The sequence below is a fragment of the Prosopis cineraria genome, unplaced genomic scaffold, assembly GCF_029017545.1.
Source record: "Prosopis cineraria cultivar Desert tree isolate PC_DT_omini unplaced genomic scaffold, ASM2901754v1 PC5, whole genome shotgun sequence".
NCBI lineage: Eukaryota > Viridiplantae > Streptophyta > Magnoliopsida > Fabales > Fabaceae > Prosopis > Prosopis cineraria.
Genome location: NW_026555336.1, coordinates 35,563,297 through 35,582,639, shown reverse-complemented (window position 1 = coordinate 35,582,639; position 19,343 = coordinate 35,563,297). Strand labels below are relative to the sequence as shown.

The following is a 19,343-nucleotide window of genomic DNA, read 5'->3' as shown; positions in this document are numbered from 1 at the left end:
TCCAAGTTGGCCTTTAATGCTATACCCTAACAGATTGCCATAAGCAGGAAAGTCATTGATTGTACCGAAGAGCATAGCTTTTAAATTAAATCTTTCTTCTTTATACCTATTATATACCTCTATACTTGACTCCCACATAATCTTCAAGTCATCAATTAGAGGAGCCAAATATATGTCTATGTCATTCCCAGGTTGCTAGGGTCCCGCAATTAGCATGGACAACATCATATACTTGCGCTTCATGCAAAGCCATGGAGGAAGGTTATAAATCACCAAAATGACTGGCCAAGTACTGTGGCTACTACTTTGAATCCCATGAGGATTCATCTTGTCGGTAGATAATGCAAGGCATAGATTCCTACTCTCTTCCCCAAATTCAAGATACTCATAATCAATCTTTCTCCATTGTGGAGAATCAGGAGGATGACGAAGCATGCCATCTTTTATCCTTTCATCCGCATGCCATATTAAGTTTTTCGCAATTTCTGTACTACTATACATGCGTCTAAATTTAGGCACGATTGGAAAATACCATAGTGCCTTCACGAGACTTGATCTGTTCTGCTTGTAACGTGAGGCATTACACTTCAGACACTCGGTTAACAATGCATATTCATTCTGAAATAAAAGGCAATCATTATGGCACGAGTGTATCTTTTCATAACTCATGCCAATTGATCGCAATACTTGTTTTGTGTCATATGTTCCACAAGAAAGCTCATTTTCCTTAGGAAGTAATTCTACTTTCAAATACTCAAGCAACTCAGTAAAGCTTGCATCACTCCATCCATGTTTTGCCTTTATGTTGTACAATTTTAACACTGCTGACAACTTTGATGCACTACAACCAGCATACAACGGTGTCTCTGCATCACTTTTCAACTTCTCAAACATTTCTGGATAATCCTCGAGGTCTTCTTCAACTGCTTTGGCCATCTGTTCAAGACAATCTTCCTCAAGTGTGCATGTGTCAAAATCATCAGGAGATGATGCACATCTTTCACTATGCTTCTGGCTGCAACCAATATCATCTCTTGTCTCTCCATGCATTGTCCAACACTTGTAACTTTGATCCATCCCATTAATCACTAGGTGTTCTTCACAAGTATCTGGACTAACCCGCTTCACAAGACCACACTTTAAATATGGGCAAACAATCCTAGTAGGATCCTCCGCATGCTTAATTGCAAGCTTAACAAAATTTGCCACCCCATCCCAATATTCTTTGGATAGACGATTGACAAACATCCATTCCTTATCCATAATTCCTAGAAAGATTAAGAGGAAAATATGATTAGTGACTTTGACTACTCCTAAATAGTGGGAGAATTAAATACAAAGATCAATTAATCAATAAGTCACTAACCACATGTTTGCACATTCCCTCTTTAATCTTGTTTAAAACTAATAATTATATTTTAATGCTAGCCATTGAAATAATTTCGGCAGCATAACAACTTAAAAAAGAGAGTTTCTCAAGCCTTATCCCCTCTTCCTATTAATCTAAATGACAACAACAACAGTATCCACAACAACAAACACATAAAGTTATATTCAAGAATAATTTAAAAAAAATTAATAGTATATATAACAGCTTAAAATGAGTATTACCAGATCTTTATGCCTTTAAAAAAATCAAGTTATCCATAATGAGACTATATATAATCCAACAACATTAATAAGAAACTCAATTTTAATTAAAATCATATTAAATCACATCAAACACTATATAAATATCAATTTAAAATATCAAAAATATTAAAAACAAGGTAATTAGATGGTATACTATTTTCATATCCTTAATGAATCTCCTCATATCAACAAAATAATTGGATGATTCCTTAATTCAATAATTAAGTACCCAAAAACTCAAAACTTCAAACACTCACTGGGAAGAACAACAATGCAGATCAAAATAAATAACACAAAAATTATTTATTACGTATGAAAATCAAAATCAACAACCCATACATTCAAAATGAAGATTAATGATTGGAAAAGCAAGAACCTACCTCAACAAGAAGAGAGAACACCGACTATGCAGAAAAACAGAGATGAGAGTCTGTTGCAGAATGATAGAGACCGAGAATCCAAACGAATGAGTGCCCACGAGACTTATGGAGGCCGAAAATCAAAAACCCCTCAAGAATTGAGATCGAAAATGTATTTTTTGGCAGTTAGAGTGATGAAAAATGGGTTTCGGTGGCTCTGGGTTTGTTTCTGAAGATGAAAGATTTGCAGAAATGGAGAGCGAAAAAGAAATCTGAAGGAAATTTAAATGACAATACTTGATAGTTATTTCATAATAACCATCAAGTATTACATATATGACGCTTGTTTTAAAACAACCGTCAAGTATATGGCAGGCAAACTTGACGGTTATTTCAAAACAAGCGTCAAGTATGTGAAAAAATTTAATTTTTTTCTACTATTAATTTGACATTTGTTTATTGAAGACCGACGTGTAAATTTTAGCTTTATATGACGGTTATTTATAAAAAACGTCAAATATATATACTTGACGGTTATCTTTAAATAACCGTCAAATATTTACTTAAATATTTGACGGTTGTTTCATAAAAACCGTCAAGTATTCTCCGCCTTTTTTATTTGTCATTTTTTTTAAATAAATGTCAATTATAGGGCCCAATTATATACCTTTCTATAGTAGTGTCTATACATAAAACAATAGGATTGATACGAAAGTATTTGCCATTCAATATTAACGTCAATAAGAGATAAAAATGAAATGAGATTCAATTTTAAATAATGCATTGTTTCAACTAATGTATTTATTGAATTAGCTAGAAGCGAATTATATTAAAAATATAAATCTAAATTATAATATTATAATATTTTTAAAAAATGTGATTTATCTATAATTTTTTACAAATAATAGATGATAGAAGCCATTTCTAATTGCTTCTTGTTATATGTTTTTATTATGGGTTCTTGATATTTGTTGAATATAATAATCAACGAAAAAAATAACATGTTTGCTTTATTTTGAAATATAATTAAAATAGAAAAATTGGCTAAATGGACATAATAAATGTTAGAAAATATCTTTAATAAATAATAACTACGGGATGGTAAACATGAGATAAGATATATGAGTAGATAGTGTTTGAATCTTCTTGATATCAAAAGTGAAAAAAATCCTAAATAAACAAGTCTTACACGCTTAAATTTAATTACATTATTTAATTAAACGATGGGTCATAATAATCATTAGCTGCATTATTCATCAATTATGAATACCGCAAATTTTGTGAATTTTGTTTAGTATATACTCTATATTTTTATTAGTTTCATCATTTAAGATAATAAAGTTAAAAACTAAAAAAAAAAAATCAAATTCAATAGACGAATGGAAGTATCTCAGCGACGTCCTGGTAATTGAGGAGTTGGAAAGCTTGTCATGGAAGAAAACAAAACAGAAATGCCTTAACAACCAAGACTGTCTGTGACGTCAGCCTCCTCACATGAGGTCACCTCTTAGCTCACCCCCTGGTCCCTGGGATTTGACATTTTCATCTTATATCTTTAACTCGGCTTAATCCATGAAATCAACTCAAATAAACTTGGACGTAACCCTGACATATTTATTTATTTAAAAGAAAAAGTCAAGCAGAGATTTTCTCCCCTTCCTTGGAGATAAAGTTTTACAATATATTATTATATAATACTCCTTTCCTTGATACAAAGTGAAATTAACTAATTTCATACTTATTAAAAAAATACTCTCTTCATTTAAAAATATAAATATTTTCTAAAAAGTTAAATGTTAAAAAATATAAAATATTTTTAATCTTTTAAGGTGTAATCATTATTTTTTTCAAAAATACCCCTATTAATAGTGACTTTATATTTATTATAGGATATTTAATAAGGATAAATATAAAAAGATAGGGTTAATTTGAAAGTAAGTAATTACTTTATTAGGGTGTGAAATTCAGTTAAAAATACCTTATATTTTTTAATAAGGGGAGTATTAATTATGTCAATAACAAGTTGAGCCAATTATAAGTCATAAACATACTCCTTCCATTTAATATTATAATGTATTTTTAAAATATCATGTTAACAAGAATAAGATATTTTGCATCTTTTGAGATGTAATTAACAAATTTTTTAAAATTAATCTTAATTAAAGGGTGTGTTTAACAATATTTTTTTAATAAAATACCATATTAAATAATGAAAAAAATTAAAAATAATGTTTTTGACAAAAAAACATGAAAATAATGTATAATTTTAAAGATAATTGATTAATTTATTAAGAGTGTAATTCAATTAAAAATGTATGTTAAAAGATGTATCATTATGAAATAAATGTCATACCCGAGAAGATTATGTATAAGGAAGCATTTTTGTTATAGTAATTTATACATAGCATAAGCGTTTGTTTTTGTATTATATTTACTTTTTCAAAAAATATTATAATTTCCATAGAAAATTAAAGAGGTCTAAATCCATGTAAGTGAATGCCAGAAGAGGGAAATCGTAGTTGTCCATGAGGCTCAGCATTCTAGAATCAACCAAAGAAGGTAACACGCAATTGCCTGAAGAAAGGTGCGTGTGAAAAGTTAGAGCACGTGGAGCGTGTGAACAATCCGAAGAAAAGCCACAGTAATAATTTAATTAAGAAAATCAATTTTTGCAACTTCCATCCGAGTGGACGAGTACGGTTGGCTTGGGCTAGTGGCTCACCCGCCACCAACACCAGCATTCACATAAACTGCGTATAAAAGCCTACACACGCGCTTAATCCCCCACCTTCATCATCTCCAATAGATCCCTCCATCTCTGACCCCAAACTCTCTACATCAATTCTACAAATTCTCACTGTTCGATAGATTTGAGTACAGAAAAGAATGATGCAATCGGTTTCGGTTTTACCTTCTTCTAGCACGTTCACGGATTCAAGTTCTTCCACGATTCACGATGAAATTTCCGAGGATTTTGCTGAAAATATGAGGTCCAAGTTGAAGATTGATGATGTGATCCATGAGGGAGAGCAAGAACAAGAGGACGAAGAGGAGGAATTCAGCTTTGCTTGTATGATCCCCGATGGATCGCCGATTTCGGCAGACGATGTATTTGAAAACGGCCAGATCCGACCTATGTATCCTATTTTTGACACAAGTCTTCTCTTGAGCGAGGAGTATGAGGGCTCCTCCACGCCCCGGCCGCCGTTGAAGAAAGTCTTCGTGGAACAGCGCGGTCAAGTTTCGTGTTCGTCGTCGTCTGAATCGGACGAACCTGATGGCCCGCCGGAGGGGTCGTATTGTGTGTGGTCTGGGAAAATGGCGGTGGAGGCCTCGAGTGCCAAATGCAATAAGAGCAATTCCACGGGCTTCTCCAAGCTGTGGAGGTTCCGAGAAACGAAGCTCCGGAGCAACAGCGACGGCAAGGACGCTTTCGTCTTTTTGAACCCGTTGGACAATAAAAGCACCGCTAACCCAAGAAGCTCCGGTATTCAGTCCGAAAAGGAAGCGACAATGAAGACGAGCTCCGGCGAAGCCAGGAACGTCGTGGTAAAGAAAGTCAAGGGAGGGAATAGTAAAACGACGTCGTCGGCACATGAGAAGCATTATGTGATGAACAGAGCGAAGAAGGAAAGCGATAAAAGGAAATCGTATTTACCATACAGACAAGGTCTGGTTGGGATCTTTGCCAATGTGAATGGATTGAGCAGGAACGTTCATCCCTTCTGAGTATTTTCGTCCCTGTATTAAAGGGCTAATTTTAGTCATTAAGATTATTATTTATTGAGTATCTTGTAAATGCTGGTTAGACGGTGGAAGAGGCCATTTTTGTGCTGGGTCTTCAACCTACCTTTCTTTCTTTCTTTTTTTATTTCTCAGGGGGTTTTCCTTCTTTGTGAGACTATGGTTCCTGATTCCCTAGTGATTTTGTACAATATTGATGTTGTGTAATTAATTATGAAGCCAATGGAAGAAAAAAAAATATTTTCTGCAATTTGTGCTGCGTGATTGATCTTGGATAATTTTGGTGGGGGGCAAGGTGCAAAACATGGTTTTAGTTTCGATGATTGATCTAAAGCTATTCAGCTAACAAAGGTCTCAATCAAATATTACCTATAAGTTTTATTTATACTAAAAAAAAAGTTCACTTAATCCTCATAAAAATTTTACTTGTCCCCTGAAAATTTTCATTTTGCCCCAACCCAAAAAAAAAAAAAATATGTTTCAACCCTTTTTTTTTTATCATAAAACTATACTAGTTCTTTAATAATTAATTATAGTAAATTTTATTTTTTTATACTCATTTAATAAATAGTTATAATTATATTTTTACAAAATTTTAATATTTACATTTGGTTAAAAGTTATCTCCACTAACTAAATTTTTTGGGTAGTCATTAGTTTCAATTATAATAATTGAATTTCATGAACATTTGAAAATTATTGAGATAGAATTTTTAAAAAATTTAAAATAACACTCACAATTAAAACATTCCGCATGCACACAACTTTCTCTAAAACTTTGATATTTTTTATTTTTTTAATATCATATGACAAAATTATTGATAATCATTTAATTAAATTAAACAGTTATTATTATGTCAAATGAAATGTTTTACTTGAGAGAGTGAATTTGTGCCATCCACTTAATTCAAATCCTACATACCAGAGATAGTAAGAGGAAGAAAAGTTTAATTTTTTACATTTAATTTAATTTTTAAGAATAAAGATAACTTTGGAAAAAAAAAAAAAAAAGAGTTCTTGGGGTGGACACTCTGAATTTCATTATGAAAAGAAAAAAAAAAAAACCAACAAGTTAAAACCTCGCTAATTAGGCAATCACTTTCAAATACAGTCAACTTGTGAAAATTATATATGGGCCTAACCTACTTAGTATATGTTTAGAGGTGCATGGGCCCTGTCAAGCACACAATTAGCAAGGATTTTTTTGGTATTTTTTTTACCACTTGTTTTTGTTATATTAAAGATAAAGATTTAGGAAAAGCAAAACAGATACTAAATTTAATTACATGGGAGTGGATTTAAATCCCACACGTAATCTTTAAGAACAAGGGCCCTGAAATGATAAGCAACCATATGTAGGTCATGCTAGGGCCCTTGTTCAGAGAAAGGCCTGTCATCACTTGTTAAAAGTCAGGCCTTGGTTGTGGGCTTTCGCCAGAGCAGGGTCAGGTTGGGCTTTTCGCTATGGAATTTGAACTTGACCGTTTTTATTTCGGCCTACTGTATAATATGAAATTACATTATTAGATTGCAAATTATTTTCTCCGACTATTATGTAAGGAATCTTCAAAAAGTCTTGTTTGTTCTAGAATATAGAGTATAAGATAATTTTTATAATTAATTTTATAATTACACCCTTATGTTATTTATTACTCATTTTGAAAAAATTATATTAAAATTTCAATTATCATAATTAATGCACTTGTATAATATATTTAATGAGAATATAATTGAAAAGATGTAAAATTTTGTAAGAAATTAAGACTTCACCTGATTTTTTTGAGAACAATGAAATAGTTGTCAATATTATATACTGTGGTCCAAACTCCAAGGAAGCATGTCACTCCCTTCGAACCAAAATATAGAGTATTAATAACTAATTACGGTTCTAAAAAAATATTAATTAAACCCTTAATTTCTTAAATTTTTTGCATATTTTCAATTATACCCTCATTGAAAAATAATTATAAAAGTTACTCAAAGCCTTATACTTTAGACAAAGTAAAGCTTTTAAAATATGTATTATATTATAGTTTAAGGGGAGTCTATTATATGCCAATATATAATGTGTGTAAAAAAGAAGAAGAACCAATAGCAAAAAAACAAAAACAAAAACAAAGAGAGACTTCTCCTAATTAATTAAACAACCTCTTCTAATTAATAGACTTATTGAGGGATCTTAACTCAACTTCCTAAGCTATATACAGGTATTATTATATATATGGCTATGATATTAATAAAAAGGGCCGATAATTAAGAAATTATGATGAACAATGTCGCAGAGATGTGGGCCAAGAATGTCTCGCATCATTGGAAATAACTGATGAAGAGCAGCCCACGTAAACAGAACAGGCCCATTAAAGATGAAGGTAAAACCAAATTCACAGAATGTTGGAGCAGGAACCAAAAACATTCGGATAAGACAATTTGTCTTTATCTGAGCTCAAGGACATAACATTATGCCAGATGTTCCCTCTTGGCTCTTGCCATCATCACTGGCTTCAAAATGTAGATAAGGAAGAAGTAGCTGAGATGCCTCTATCACCAGCTAACTAACTCTTCATTTTCTCTCTCTCGCATTTAGTTCTTGGCCGTAGGTTAAAACAAGTTCAATTGGGTGTGGCTGTCGTCAAAGAAGCTGCTTTTTGGTACTTTCTTCCTCTTCGTCTTCCTTAATTTTTTCCAGAGACTCTCAGGGAATAGTGTCACTGTATTGATTATTCACGGGCGCGTCTTTGTTAAAAGTTTGTGCGGTTCAATCTACCTAACCTTTTCCCCACCCTCATTTTATAATGGGATCAGTTACCAGGGTGATTCAATTTCAAACGTTGCTCAAATTTCAGGGTTGAAAGTTGACAAGACATGTTTTTTTAACTCGTAATAAATAATTTTATTTTTTTATTCAATCAAAGATGACAGTCATTTGGGTATATTCATGACTTCCTTGATTATTTGATTTTAATAACCCTTATTATTCAGTAGTCTATGATTTCATTATTGATTTTTTTTTTCACTTGTATAATTCATTCATCAAGTTTTTATACAATGCCCACAGTTAAACTAAAGTTTAGTATTTCTTTTTATTTTAGGAAAAATACATATTTTAAAAAAATACATAGATAAGATAACTTTTAGTTTATCAACATTCTCTCTATTACCAGTTTAGTTTTTGAATTTAACACTTATTTAATTAAAAAATTAAAGATATTGAGTTGTAGTAAGTTAAGAAACTACAAATGTTTTGTTGTGAGTTAAAATTTAACAACTGATTGGTGGTTGAAAAAAAAAATAGAGAACAAAAGTTACATTTTCAATTTTTCACACCAAAAAAATGTGGAATCTTATCAAAATTCAACCCATAATATATACTCTCCTTCGTTAAAAAATATAAAATATTTTTAATTAAATTTTATCATCTAATAAAATAATTACTTGTTTTTCAATTAATTCTATCTTCCTGTATTTATCCCTATTTAATGTAGTATTTTAGCTTAAAATAAATAAAAAGTGATTTATTTAATATAGGTACTTTAAAAAAAGTAATAATTATACCTTAAAAAATTAAAAATATTTTATATTTTTAAATATTTAATCTCTCAAAAAATATATTTTAATAGAGGGAGCATGTGTGTATGTTGGTGGCTACTTTCAATCTTATGGTTGTTTAAATCGAAATTCATTTTCTGTGGATGAACTGTATGGTTTAGTCCAAAGCAATATAAAAAGAGCAAAATAATGTAAACTTGTTGACATATTTGAATTATTAGCTAAAATAATTGTGAGCATATGATATTAAATTAAATTGATTGATTAGGCGTGGTTAGCAGCGGGAGTCAAGGGGATTAATTGCCAGACAGACATGGCTGCAACAATTAAAAAGTGCATGATGCTGTGCTGTATCAGCAAGACTGTGTCGGTACGCACCCTTTCTTTATTCCTTTTGAATCCAAACGTTGACGTTTTGAGCCAATTCATGCTGAAAAAAAGGCATTTAAAAAATAGAGGAAGTGTGAAATATATTGCATTTTTTACCTGTTGTGGTTATTTATAAGCTAAGTTAGGTCACCGGGATTTCAATCACCGAAGTTAACAAGGGTTATGTAACTCGGGTAAAGCAAATACTTCCTTCGGTTCATATAAGGCACTTTCAATTATTTTATCAAAATTAAAAATGTATAATTTTTTTTTACCAACAATCAAAAAGTATAGTTAAGTTATTAATTTTATCTAAAAATATAATAAATTTTTAATTTTATTCGTATTTAAATAAAAAATTTTAAATTTACATTATATTTTTTCTCATATTTAATAAATTTAAATAAAAATAATATTAAAAAATAATAAATACCTAATAGTCCGCCTTTTGTTAAGTATAAAAGAAAAATATTTTTAAAGGTTCTTTATAACCAGGATTAGAGGGGATAAAAGTATTAATTACAGTGAAAGAAGATATAACTACCAAAGCAGAAAATCTCATATTTAAATTCTGAATACAAAAAGCTATTTTCAATTGAATTCAGCAATGCTCGATGACCTATTCAAATAATAGGACAAAAATAGTTAGCATATATGATTTAATAATTCATTAATAATAACACCATATTTTAACTTAATTAGCCAGTTTTTTTTGTTTTCTTGGGCTTTGTGCTCGTTGGACCAAGTGATGAAATTTTGATGAACATTGTATTATTATTATGAGCATTCTAGAAAAAAGCCATGACTTATATGAGTCATTTTTTATTATTTCGTGCAATACTTAATGAATTATTGCAAACATGTCCTCCTACTATATGTCATTCCAATATAAAAAGCATTTAATGATAAAGTTTGTGGGGAATAAAAATATATAATATGAAGAGAAATTTTTAAGTAGACTAAGTACATCATGTAGTTTGCAATTTGCTTAATAAAAATATGACATTCAAATTATATTAAATATAAATTAATTTTAACACTAATAATAATAAAAATATGTAAAAAATTAAATATGTATTTTGTTATAAGAAAAAAGTAAATTAAAATAATATCACAATATTTTATTTTAATGATTTAAGATATTCTAACTGGATAGATAAAAAATGATGTGATACACCTGATCTACTTACAAATTTGTTATGATAAGGGATTTAGTTTGAAGGAATATTTTATTCATGAATAAAAGTGTCTTTTTATAAAAAAGGAATAAAAAATATATAATGATTTAATTAATTTGAAGATAATTTTATTACTTCCACGGTCCTTAGTTATAATGATTTAATTAATTAGAATTAACTATCAAGTAGAATGGACTTTTATAATCTCTACACTCTAAATTATAAGATACTTTTGGAAGAAATTTGACATTTCAAAATATAAAGTACTTTAAAAAAATTTAAATTTTATTAAATATGCTAATTCTAATACTACTCTTTTTCTTTTGTTTAATTGTTGTCCCTCTCTCTTTTCAATGTACGAGATGAAGGATGTTTTTTAGAAGTTTATATTTGTATTTAAAAAAATAAAATTGTTAAGTATATTTAATACAGCTTATTGATATGTAAGCAGTGAGATCTTGTTCAAAAGTATTTCATAATTTGAAATAGATGTAGTAGTATTATAGGAGCTGAGGGGCTAATTTGTCAAATAATATCCTTATTTGCTACCACAAGACATCATTCAAAAAATTGCTCCATATGTCTACATGTATTAGATATTTTTAATTAAATCGTGCAAATTAATAAGAGTTGTTTATTTAATTAAAAGCACAATAATATTTTAATTTTATCCTTAATTATTGTAAATAAAAAATAAATATCTTTTTTTAAGTACTTATCTAATGAGAGCACTTATCTTTTTTTAATTCAATAAGAATATCATGATCCATTCATTAAAAAATATGCTAACTTTTTATATTTAGACATAAAAAAAATTTATAAAACTTCTTATGTATAGGGGCAGAGGGACATACTCTTATAGTTAGAGATCAAAAAATAATTTTATAAGATTTTTATCTTATAGTTAGAGATTTTAAAAAAAGATTTTATAAGACTTTTTATGTACAGGGATGCATGTTTTTCATCTCAATTGTCAACTTTCTCCATAAATTTTCTTCCACTCTTGTTCATTCGTGACCGAAGACAACAAATAGAAATAAAATTAAAATTAAATTGAGAGAAAATTATATCCCACAAGTCAACGTCCTATTCTACTCTGCTTTACCTTTCGTAATTTCAATAATGGAGGCAGTCCCACTACCCGACCCAGTCCATTTCTTGGCACGCCAAGTCGCGCCATCCTTGTCACCTTTCATTTCCGCTACTTTTTAATTCACTTTTAATTTAATTTAACCAATTAATCAATACACCTATTAGTGTTCTCCCCCATATACCAACCCTCCATAACAATCCATTTTAAGATTAGATAATTGAAAAAATATTAATTTTTTGAGTCTGAATAAAGAAATTCTCTCATGTTTGAAGCTAATGCAGTGTTGTGTGTCTAATATAAATGCACACCCGCTTTCAGTGGCACACATTGCGTGACGACCTTATTTCCTCTTCTGCTGTCTCCTAAAACGGCACCGTTTCTCCCATTCACCCTCGCTCCTCTCTCCCTCCCTCCCTCCCTCCTCCTTTTTGCAGAATAACAGAACAGGACAGGATCTTCTTGCCCGCTCTACATTCAGACCAATTATTCGCCACCACTTCCGCTTTTTGCTTTGAATATTCTGAATGATTCAATTTCTTCTTATTCATGAATCTCGCTGCTATTCAATTCTGCTGTTATTGTCTATATGAGATCATGATCGTTGTCGTCTGAGACGAGATTGACTTTAATTTGCGATCGTGGAGATTTAATCTCATAGCTCCCTCTGGCTTATCTGATATATGCGAACCAATCTAGTTTAGATTCCGTGAAGATTTTCTCTCGTATTAATTGATTTCTGTTTGGAGTAAACAGAAGGAAGACATGGCAGGACAGTCTTACGAAGAAGCCATTGCAGAGCTGAAGAAGCTTCTCAGGTACAGTATATAATAATTATTTGATCATCTTTCGTTCTTCAATTCTCATACCTGTCTTAACTCAACACAAATCAGCTCTTGTTCTTCGGGTCGTTTCACCTTCATCCACTACCACAACAAACGTGCTAATTTTGCGTTCGTGGTGGTGCTAATTTTGCGTTCAGCAAGTGGGCCCCGTTGCCCCAAACTTGCAGTGCTGGTGGGGCCGACGCTTGCCTCACGCGTTTTTCCGGTTGTGTGTAATGGCTTTTTTGAACCTTGAACTTTTCTCCTGCAGTGAGAAAGCTGACCTCGGGGGCGTCGCCGCCGCAAAGATCAAGCAGCTGACAACCGAGTTGAGCGCCGCCGGTTCAAAGCAGTTTAACCCGGACGAGAGGATGCGAGCCGGCTTCACTCAATTTAAGAAAGAGAAATTCGAGTAAGTACGTCGTTTCGCGTCGTTTAATTTGATTTTTGTCTGTAGAGTAAAATATTGAAGCCGGACTAGAACCTTCCTGTGGTCCTGTCCTGGCTGGAACCTGGAACATGCGATGCTATTTTGGTGTGAAATACCGTAACTGTCCTTGTTCGGATTTTTGACGGTGTTGGATTATCATTGGATTATGTTTATATGTCTGCGTGCTTATTTATCAGCCGAAATGGCTATCATATTTACTGAGTGGGACCCGATAGAAAGTGACACGTCATAGTGGCACCAATCAGAGGATCGAAGCAAAAGCCAAATTGGCGACAGCATGAGAAAAAATTTTGAGTGTTTAACCACGAACTTATGGGCATGATCGTGATTTTTTGATCATTTAGATAAAGTAGGGACCTCACGTTGCGTTTCGATCCACCGTACACGCGTTTTGAAGTTTTTTTTTTTTAATTTAACTGGATAACTGATGGAGAAATGTATTTTCACTTTCGAATTGATTTACTTTCCAAAGTTCGTCACATGTAATATATGTTGCACATTACAGTGTTTGTTTTGTCTTCTCTCAGGAAGAATCCAGATTTGTTTCGGGAACTTGCCAAAGGCCAGAGCCCAAAGGTTAGCGCCTCAGCGACGTTACGGTCAATCACCAGTAAATTTGTTTTTAAAATTAATGCAAATAAATGAATTAAAAGGCATTTCAAATCCGTTGGTATTGTGGTTTAAATATGCAATTTATCGAGACAATCACTGTCCAGATGTTCAAGATGATCATATATTTTAATTTTTTTTATGCTACTGGTACATGACTTATGACACTCAGCAGCAGCAGCAGATAATAATAATAATAATAATAATAATAATAATAATAATAATATTTTACTTCATGTTTAAGCAACGTAGTTGTGGACTTGTTGTGGCCAGAAGATGAGCATTATTGCTGCTGTTGCTGCTTCTTCTTGTTGAAATTTTATATTACATGACTCATTATATAGTCCACTAAACTTTGACCAAGTCAAAGTTATTCTCCATAAAGAATTAAAGCAACATCTGGGCCCATAAATTATGCCAGATTGTTAATATTAACCTTTTCTGTTTGGAATTTGTAGTTACTAATTAACAAAACTTCCTCTGAACTGATGAAAATAATATTATTTTGGTGCAGTTTTTGGTATTTGCATGCTCAGATTCCAGAGTTTGTCCGTCGCATGTACTGAATTTCCAACCGGGTGAGGCTTTTGTGGTGCGAAACATCGCCAACATGATCCCACCTTACGATAAGGTTTGATTTCTAATTAAAACGTTTGGATATGCGTGTGAGAGAGAGAGAGGGACACACACGCACACACACAACACAAGCTCTCCGCAATTATGCGTGTTTAATTAATATTTGAGTAAATATTACAAATAATAAGAAAGAAGATATAAGCTACTCTATTTTAAGATTTTAAAGATTTTTTAAAATTAAATTACATGGATCCCTCTTCTATTCTTTAAACGAACAAATTTCTCTTAAAATTATATATAAGATGCGTTTGTAAAGATTTTGGAATAAAAAAAATGTTTTTTCCCCCTTAAAACTCAACAAAATTCATGTAATTTGTTATGATATTGGGGTTGCCTATGATATCTCAGGAAAAATGAATTCCTTAAGGTTGTGTTTGAATGGATAGATTTGAGTTGAAAATTTAAACTTGAAATCTCACAGTTAAAATTCATAAATTTTAAATTATTTGTTTGAATGATATAAAAAATTTTAAATTATAATATTAAAATCTTTTGTTTGGATCTCAAATACAATTTTAAAATTTAAATCTTATATTTGAATTTAAATACAACTTAAAAGACATCTAGGTCCACTCCTAACCAAAGTCAGTGGTCCAGTCCAAATCAAGAGTAACGGCCCAGTCTTGATTAACTTTGGTTGTCCAAACCCAGATGTCTTCAGTGGTCTAGTCTCAATCGATAGCAGTTTCTCGAACTTAGTCAACATCAGGATCTTGATCCTAAATAATGTTTACAAATTAGTACAAGATGATTACAATAATACAAGGGCTACAAATTGGACATGACTGATGACAAAGATCATTTCTTGTTAATGATGGTGATCATAAATCGATCCCAAACTACGATGATGGTTAGGTCTTAGCTAGCGTTGTTGGTTTGATCCTATCCCAGTAGGTGCTGGCTATGCCATCTTGGTCGGCTCCAGCCGTGTAGTCTCGATCATCATTGATGATTTAGTTTTAGTCAAAGCTGGTCGTTTGGTCTCAATCATTACCAATGGTTTAGTCTAGGTTGGTGTCGGTGATCCAATCCCAATCACAGCTAGTGATCCGTTTAGTCTATGCTAAAGCTAGTATTTGGTCCCTGTCAAAATCAATCATCAAGTCCTGGACATCACTAGTGATCTACTCTTAGTCAATGTTAGCAATTCGATTCTGATTGGCTCCAACCCTCCAATCTCAATTAGTGCAAATTTAGCCTCAGTCACAATTGTCGGTCCAATGCTTATCACAGCCAACTGTCGGGTCCTAGTCATAGTTGTCAATCTAGTGTCAATCATAGTTGGGCCATCTAGTCCTGGTCGACTCTAACCCTTTGGTCTTGGTCATTCAGTCCTAGTTGGTGCTGATGATCAGGTCCTTGTTAATATCAGTAGTTCGATCTTGGTCAAAGACAGTAGTCCGATCCCACTTTGTGCCATCCGCATGATCCTAGTTAAAGTCAGTTGTGCAATCCTAATTGGTGCTAGCGGTTTATTCCTTGTCAGCGTCGGCAATTAGGTCCTAGTTGGTACTAGTTTTCTGGTCCCAATTGACGCTGGTAGTCTAATGCCTATGAATGTTAATAGGAGGTGGCGATGTCAAAGTCGAGAAGATACTGAAATTGATGAACGAACATAAAAGAAGAGAGAAGCTTTAATTGAAATTTGAAATAATAAAGGTTTAGAAAGAATTTAAAATTATAAAAGTATTGAGGTAGGATTTGGATTTGGATTTGAATCAAATCTAAATGTACACATTTTTAACTACCCAAAGTCTCAAACAATATATTTGGCTGAAATTTAAATTTACATGTATCTAAACATAATATAAATTTACTTCAGTTATCTATTTAACATGTTAAGCTTAATTTTTATTGACAAGGTATAATTTTAAAAAAATTTATAGGATCAAATCAATAAAAATTAAATTTAAAATATTAAATTAATAATTGAGTTAAACTTGAGGATTAAAAGTTTTACTATCTCAAAATTATACATAAGATACGTTTATATAGGTCTTGAAATAAAAATAAAGTTTTTCTTTAAAATTAACTCAACAAATTTCAAGCAAATTGTTATTACTCTAATTCTATGAGTATCTTCCCATTGGACTTTATTATGGCATTTTAAGAAACTCATGTTTGTTATTATTGCAGACTAAATATTCAGGAACAGGAGCAGCCATTGAATATGCAGTGTTGCATTTAAAGGTAAAAATTATTCGTTTTTATTAATTCTGATATATTCTCCTCCTCCTTCTCTCTTTTAATGGTGCGGTAGGTCATGTCAAATAAAGTACGAACGAGTTTCGTGAGATTGACAATTTGTGGTGCAGCCTCTATTATTTGCTGGAGTCCTCACGCGTTTCATGAAATATTCTTTATGTTTTAATAAAAAATATATATTTATAAGTTTTTATAATTTCACTCAATTTTAAATTAAATTTTTATAAATTTTATTTTAATTAAACTCTTATAATTTAATTGATTAATTTTTTTAATTATTAAAAATTAAAATTCTTAAATTTTTTCATTAAAAAATTGAGAACTTCTATATTTTTATTAAATAATTATATGACATTAAAATCAATTATATAATTTTTATAATTTAAAATTTATGTAATAAGGTTGTCTTCTAAAGATTTTTATATATTTAGAATTTTCATTAAAAAATTATAATAAAAATATAAACAGTGGATTAAATCAAATTTTCTTTTTTAATTTAGGCTAAAAGTATTAAATTAAGTTTTCTGCAAACTCTAAAAGTATTTTTTTTTGTAAATTTAATAATTTATTATTAATTTTAACCTTCAGAGATTAATACATATAATAGATAAAATTATGAGGGTTTTATTAAAATAAAATAAATTGTAAGATCTAATTTAAAATTGAGTGAAATTGGAGAGACCTGTAAATATATTTTCTCTTTAATAAATCCTTATATATTTTGTAAAATGCATGTGAATGATTTATCATAAGATCATTTGGAAAAAAAAAAAAAAAGCAGCCACGTCACATTTTTTATATGGTGAACTTTAAGTTAGGTTGAGGGAATTCACGATTCATCACCGACCAAAGCCACCCACCTCCACCTTCCCTTCAGAATCGATCTCCAACAAAAAAGAAAAAGTGAAAAGATGTGGGGTGCTAGCGCGCACACACACAGGCACACACACATTTGGATATATAAATTTTAAAAAAAATTATTTGTTTCCTTAAATAGTATACCTTCAAAAAATAATTTTTTATTTAAAATATAAGAGACTTTGTAGTCATTAAACTATTTCATTTTAATTTTTTTTCTTAATTAATATAAAAATATTTAATATAATTATATCATTATTTAAAATTAAAGATAAAAAGGAGAGTACACATCATTTTTTTATAATATCAAGATAAAAACTAATTTTTTTTAATATGAGTGAAATAGTTTAAAGTATCTTACAATAAAGACTGGAAGAAGTATGTGGTTATGAGCTTGTTGTTGGCTAACTAGTTACAACATTTTTTTAGTTCCAAAATAATTTAGTTATATTATTAAAAAATACCATATTTTGTTAAGAATCAGATAACAATTCAAATGAATCCTAAATTATAAAAGGAAAAAAAACTAAATTAATTTGCTATTATTTTTTCTCAATTGTTGGTATTATTTCCTGCAGTTCTTGGCGCTGTGTGGGTGTGTGTGTGTGTTTTGAATTGTAATAGAAGAAAAATGTGAATGTATAGGTGGAGAATATAGTGGTGATTGGACATAGCTGTTGCGGAGGTATAAAGGGGTTAATGTCGATCCCAGATGATGGGACCACTTCAAGGTAAGTGATCCCAATTATCATTGGCCTCTTTCTTCTTATCTTTTTAAGAATCTTGTAATCACAAACTATAAATTAATACCGTGCCTTTTATCACTTCCAAGTAAATGGCTGCTTCCTTTATTTTCAGAGACTTGAACATTAAGCAGGGCACATATATCTTTCCTTCACGTGTTTGAGATATAAGAACTCAATAAAGCGGATATCAAGTTATCAAACTCTGAACCTCCCCCCCCCCCTTTTTTTTCTTTTGAATTCGGTGGCGGTGATCATGCTGTGTGAAAATTTTGCAGTGAATTTATCGAGCACTGGGTTCAAATCTGCAATCCGGCAAAGTCCAAGATTAAAGCAGACACAAAAAGCTTGAGTTTCTCGGAGCAGTGTACTAACTGCGAGAAGGTAATTTAATTAATTAACTGAATTATAGACCGTAACTCGATTAGTAATTATAATTAGTAATTAGATTAATCTGTAAAGGTATGAATTTCTAATAATCCCTCAAAATTTTTTTTTTTCAAAATTTTATTCTTAACCTAACTTTTGTCACATGAAAGGGAAACACACGCACCCACACATGCATACAAGTGTATCAATATTAGGTTCAAATTCAGGACTTCTTTTAAAGGAGGGAGATGATGTTATTATTAAGATAACTGATCGTTGGCACTAATAATCCCTCAATTACTCGTATATGAATGCAGGAAGCAGTGAATGTGTCGCTTGGAAATCTGCTGAGTTATCCGTTTGTGAGAGATGGGGTCGTGAAGAAAACACTTTCACTAAAAGGTGCTCATTACGATTTTGTTAATGGCAACTTTGAGCTCTGGGATCTCGACCTCAATATTTCACCTCTTTCTCTTTAGACTTTGTAGTTTTCAAACCCAGTTAATTATTACTGATGTATATTATATAGTACTCTTTCTAATTTCAAAGCTATTTCACGAATTGCTTGCATGGCTCCCGAAGATCCCATGTGAGTTGAAAAATAATAATTATCTAGGAGCTTGTGAACTGTAAAGCCACAAGATTCCGCAAGTTTTTTTTTTGTGTCCTTGTATCCACAAGAACCATTCTGATTTCTTGTTATATATTATTGTTGCTTCTTCTGCCATAAA

At 31.2% G+C, this 19,343-nt stretch overlaps 2 protein-coding genes across 2 annotated transcripts; both read left to right on the top strand.

The window, feature by feature from the left end:
• The first annotated feature begins 4,768 nt into the window (after positions 1-4,768).
• LOC129312035 (uncharacterized) lies at positions 4,769-5,928 on the top strand. The gene has a single exon (XM_054954587.1). The coding sequence runs from the start codon at positions 4,878-4,880 to the stop codon at positions 5,718-5,720; it is 843 nt and encodes a 280-aa protein (XP_054810562.1). The 5' UTR covers positions 4,769-4,877; the 3' UTR covers positions 5,721-5,928.
• A 2,306-nt stretch (positions 5,929-8,234) lies between these two features.
• On the top strand, positions 8,235-19,343 carry LOC129311898 (carbonic anhydrase 2-like). The gene is made up of 10 exons (XM_054954383.1): positions 8,235-8,382; positions 9,549-9,650; positions 12,674-12,735; positions 13,013-13,153; positions 13,720-13,768; positions 14,316-14,432; positions 16,574-16,627; positions 18,146-18,231; positions 18,522-18,627; positions 18,930-19,343. Exons 2-10 carry the CDS (start codon positions 9,594-9,596, stop codon positions 19,089-19,091), a joined length of 834 nt encoding a protein of 277 aa, XP_054810358.1. The 5' UTR covers positions 8,235-8,382; positions 9,549-9,593; the 3' UTR covers positions 19,092-19,343.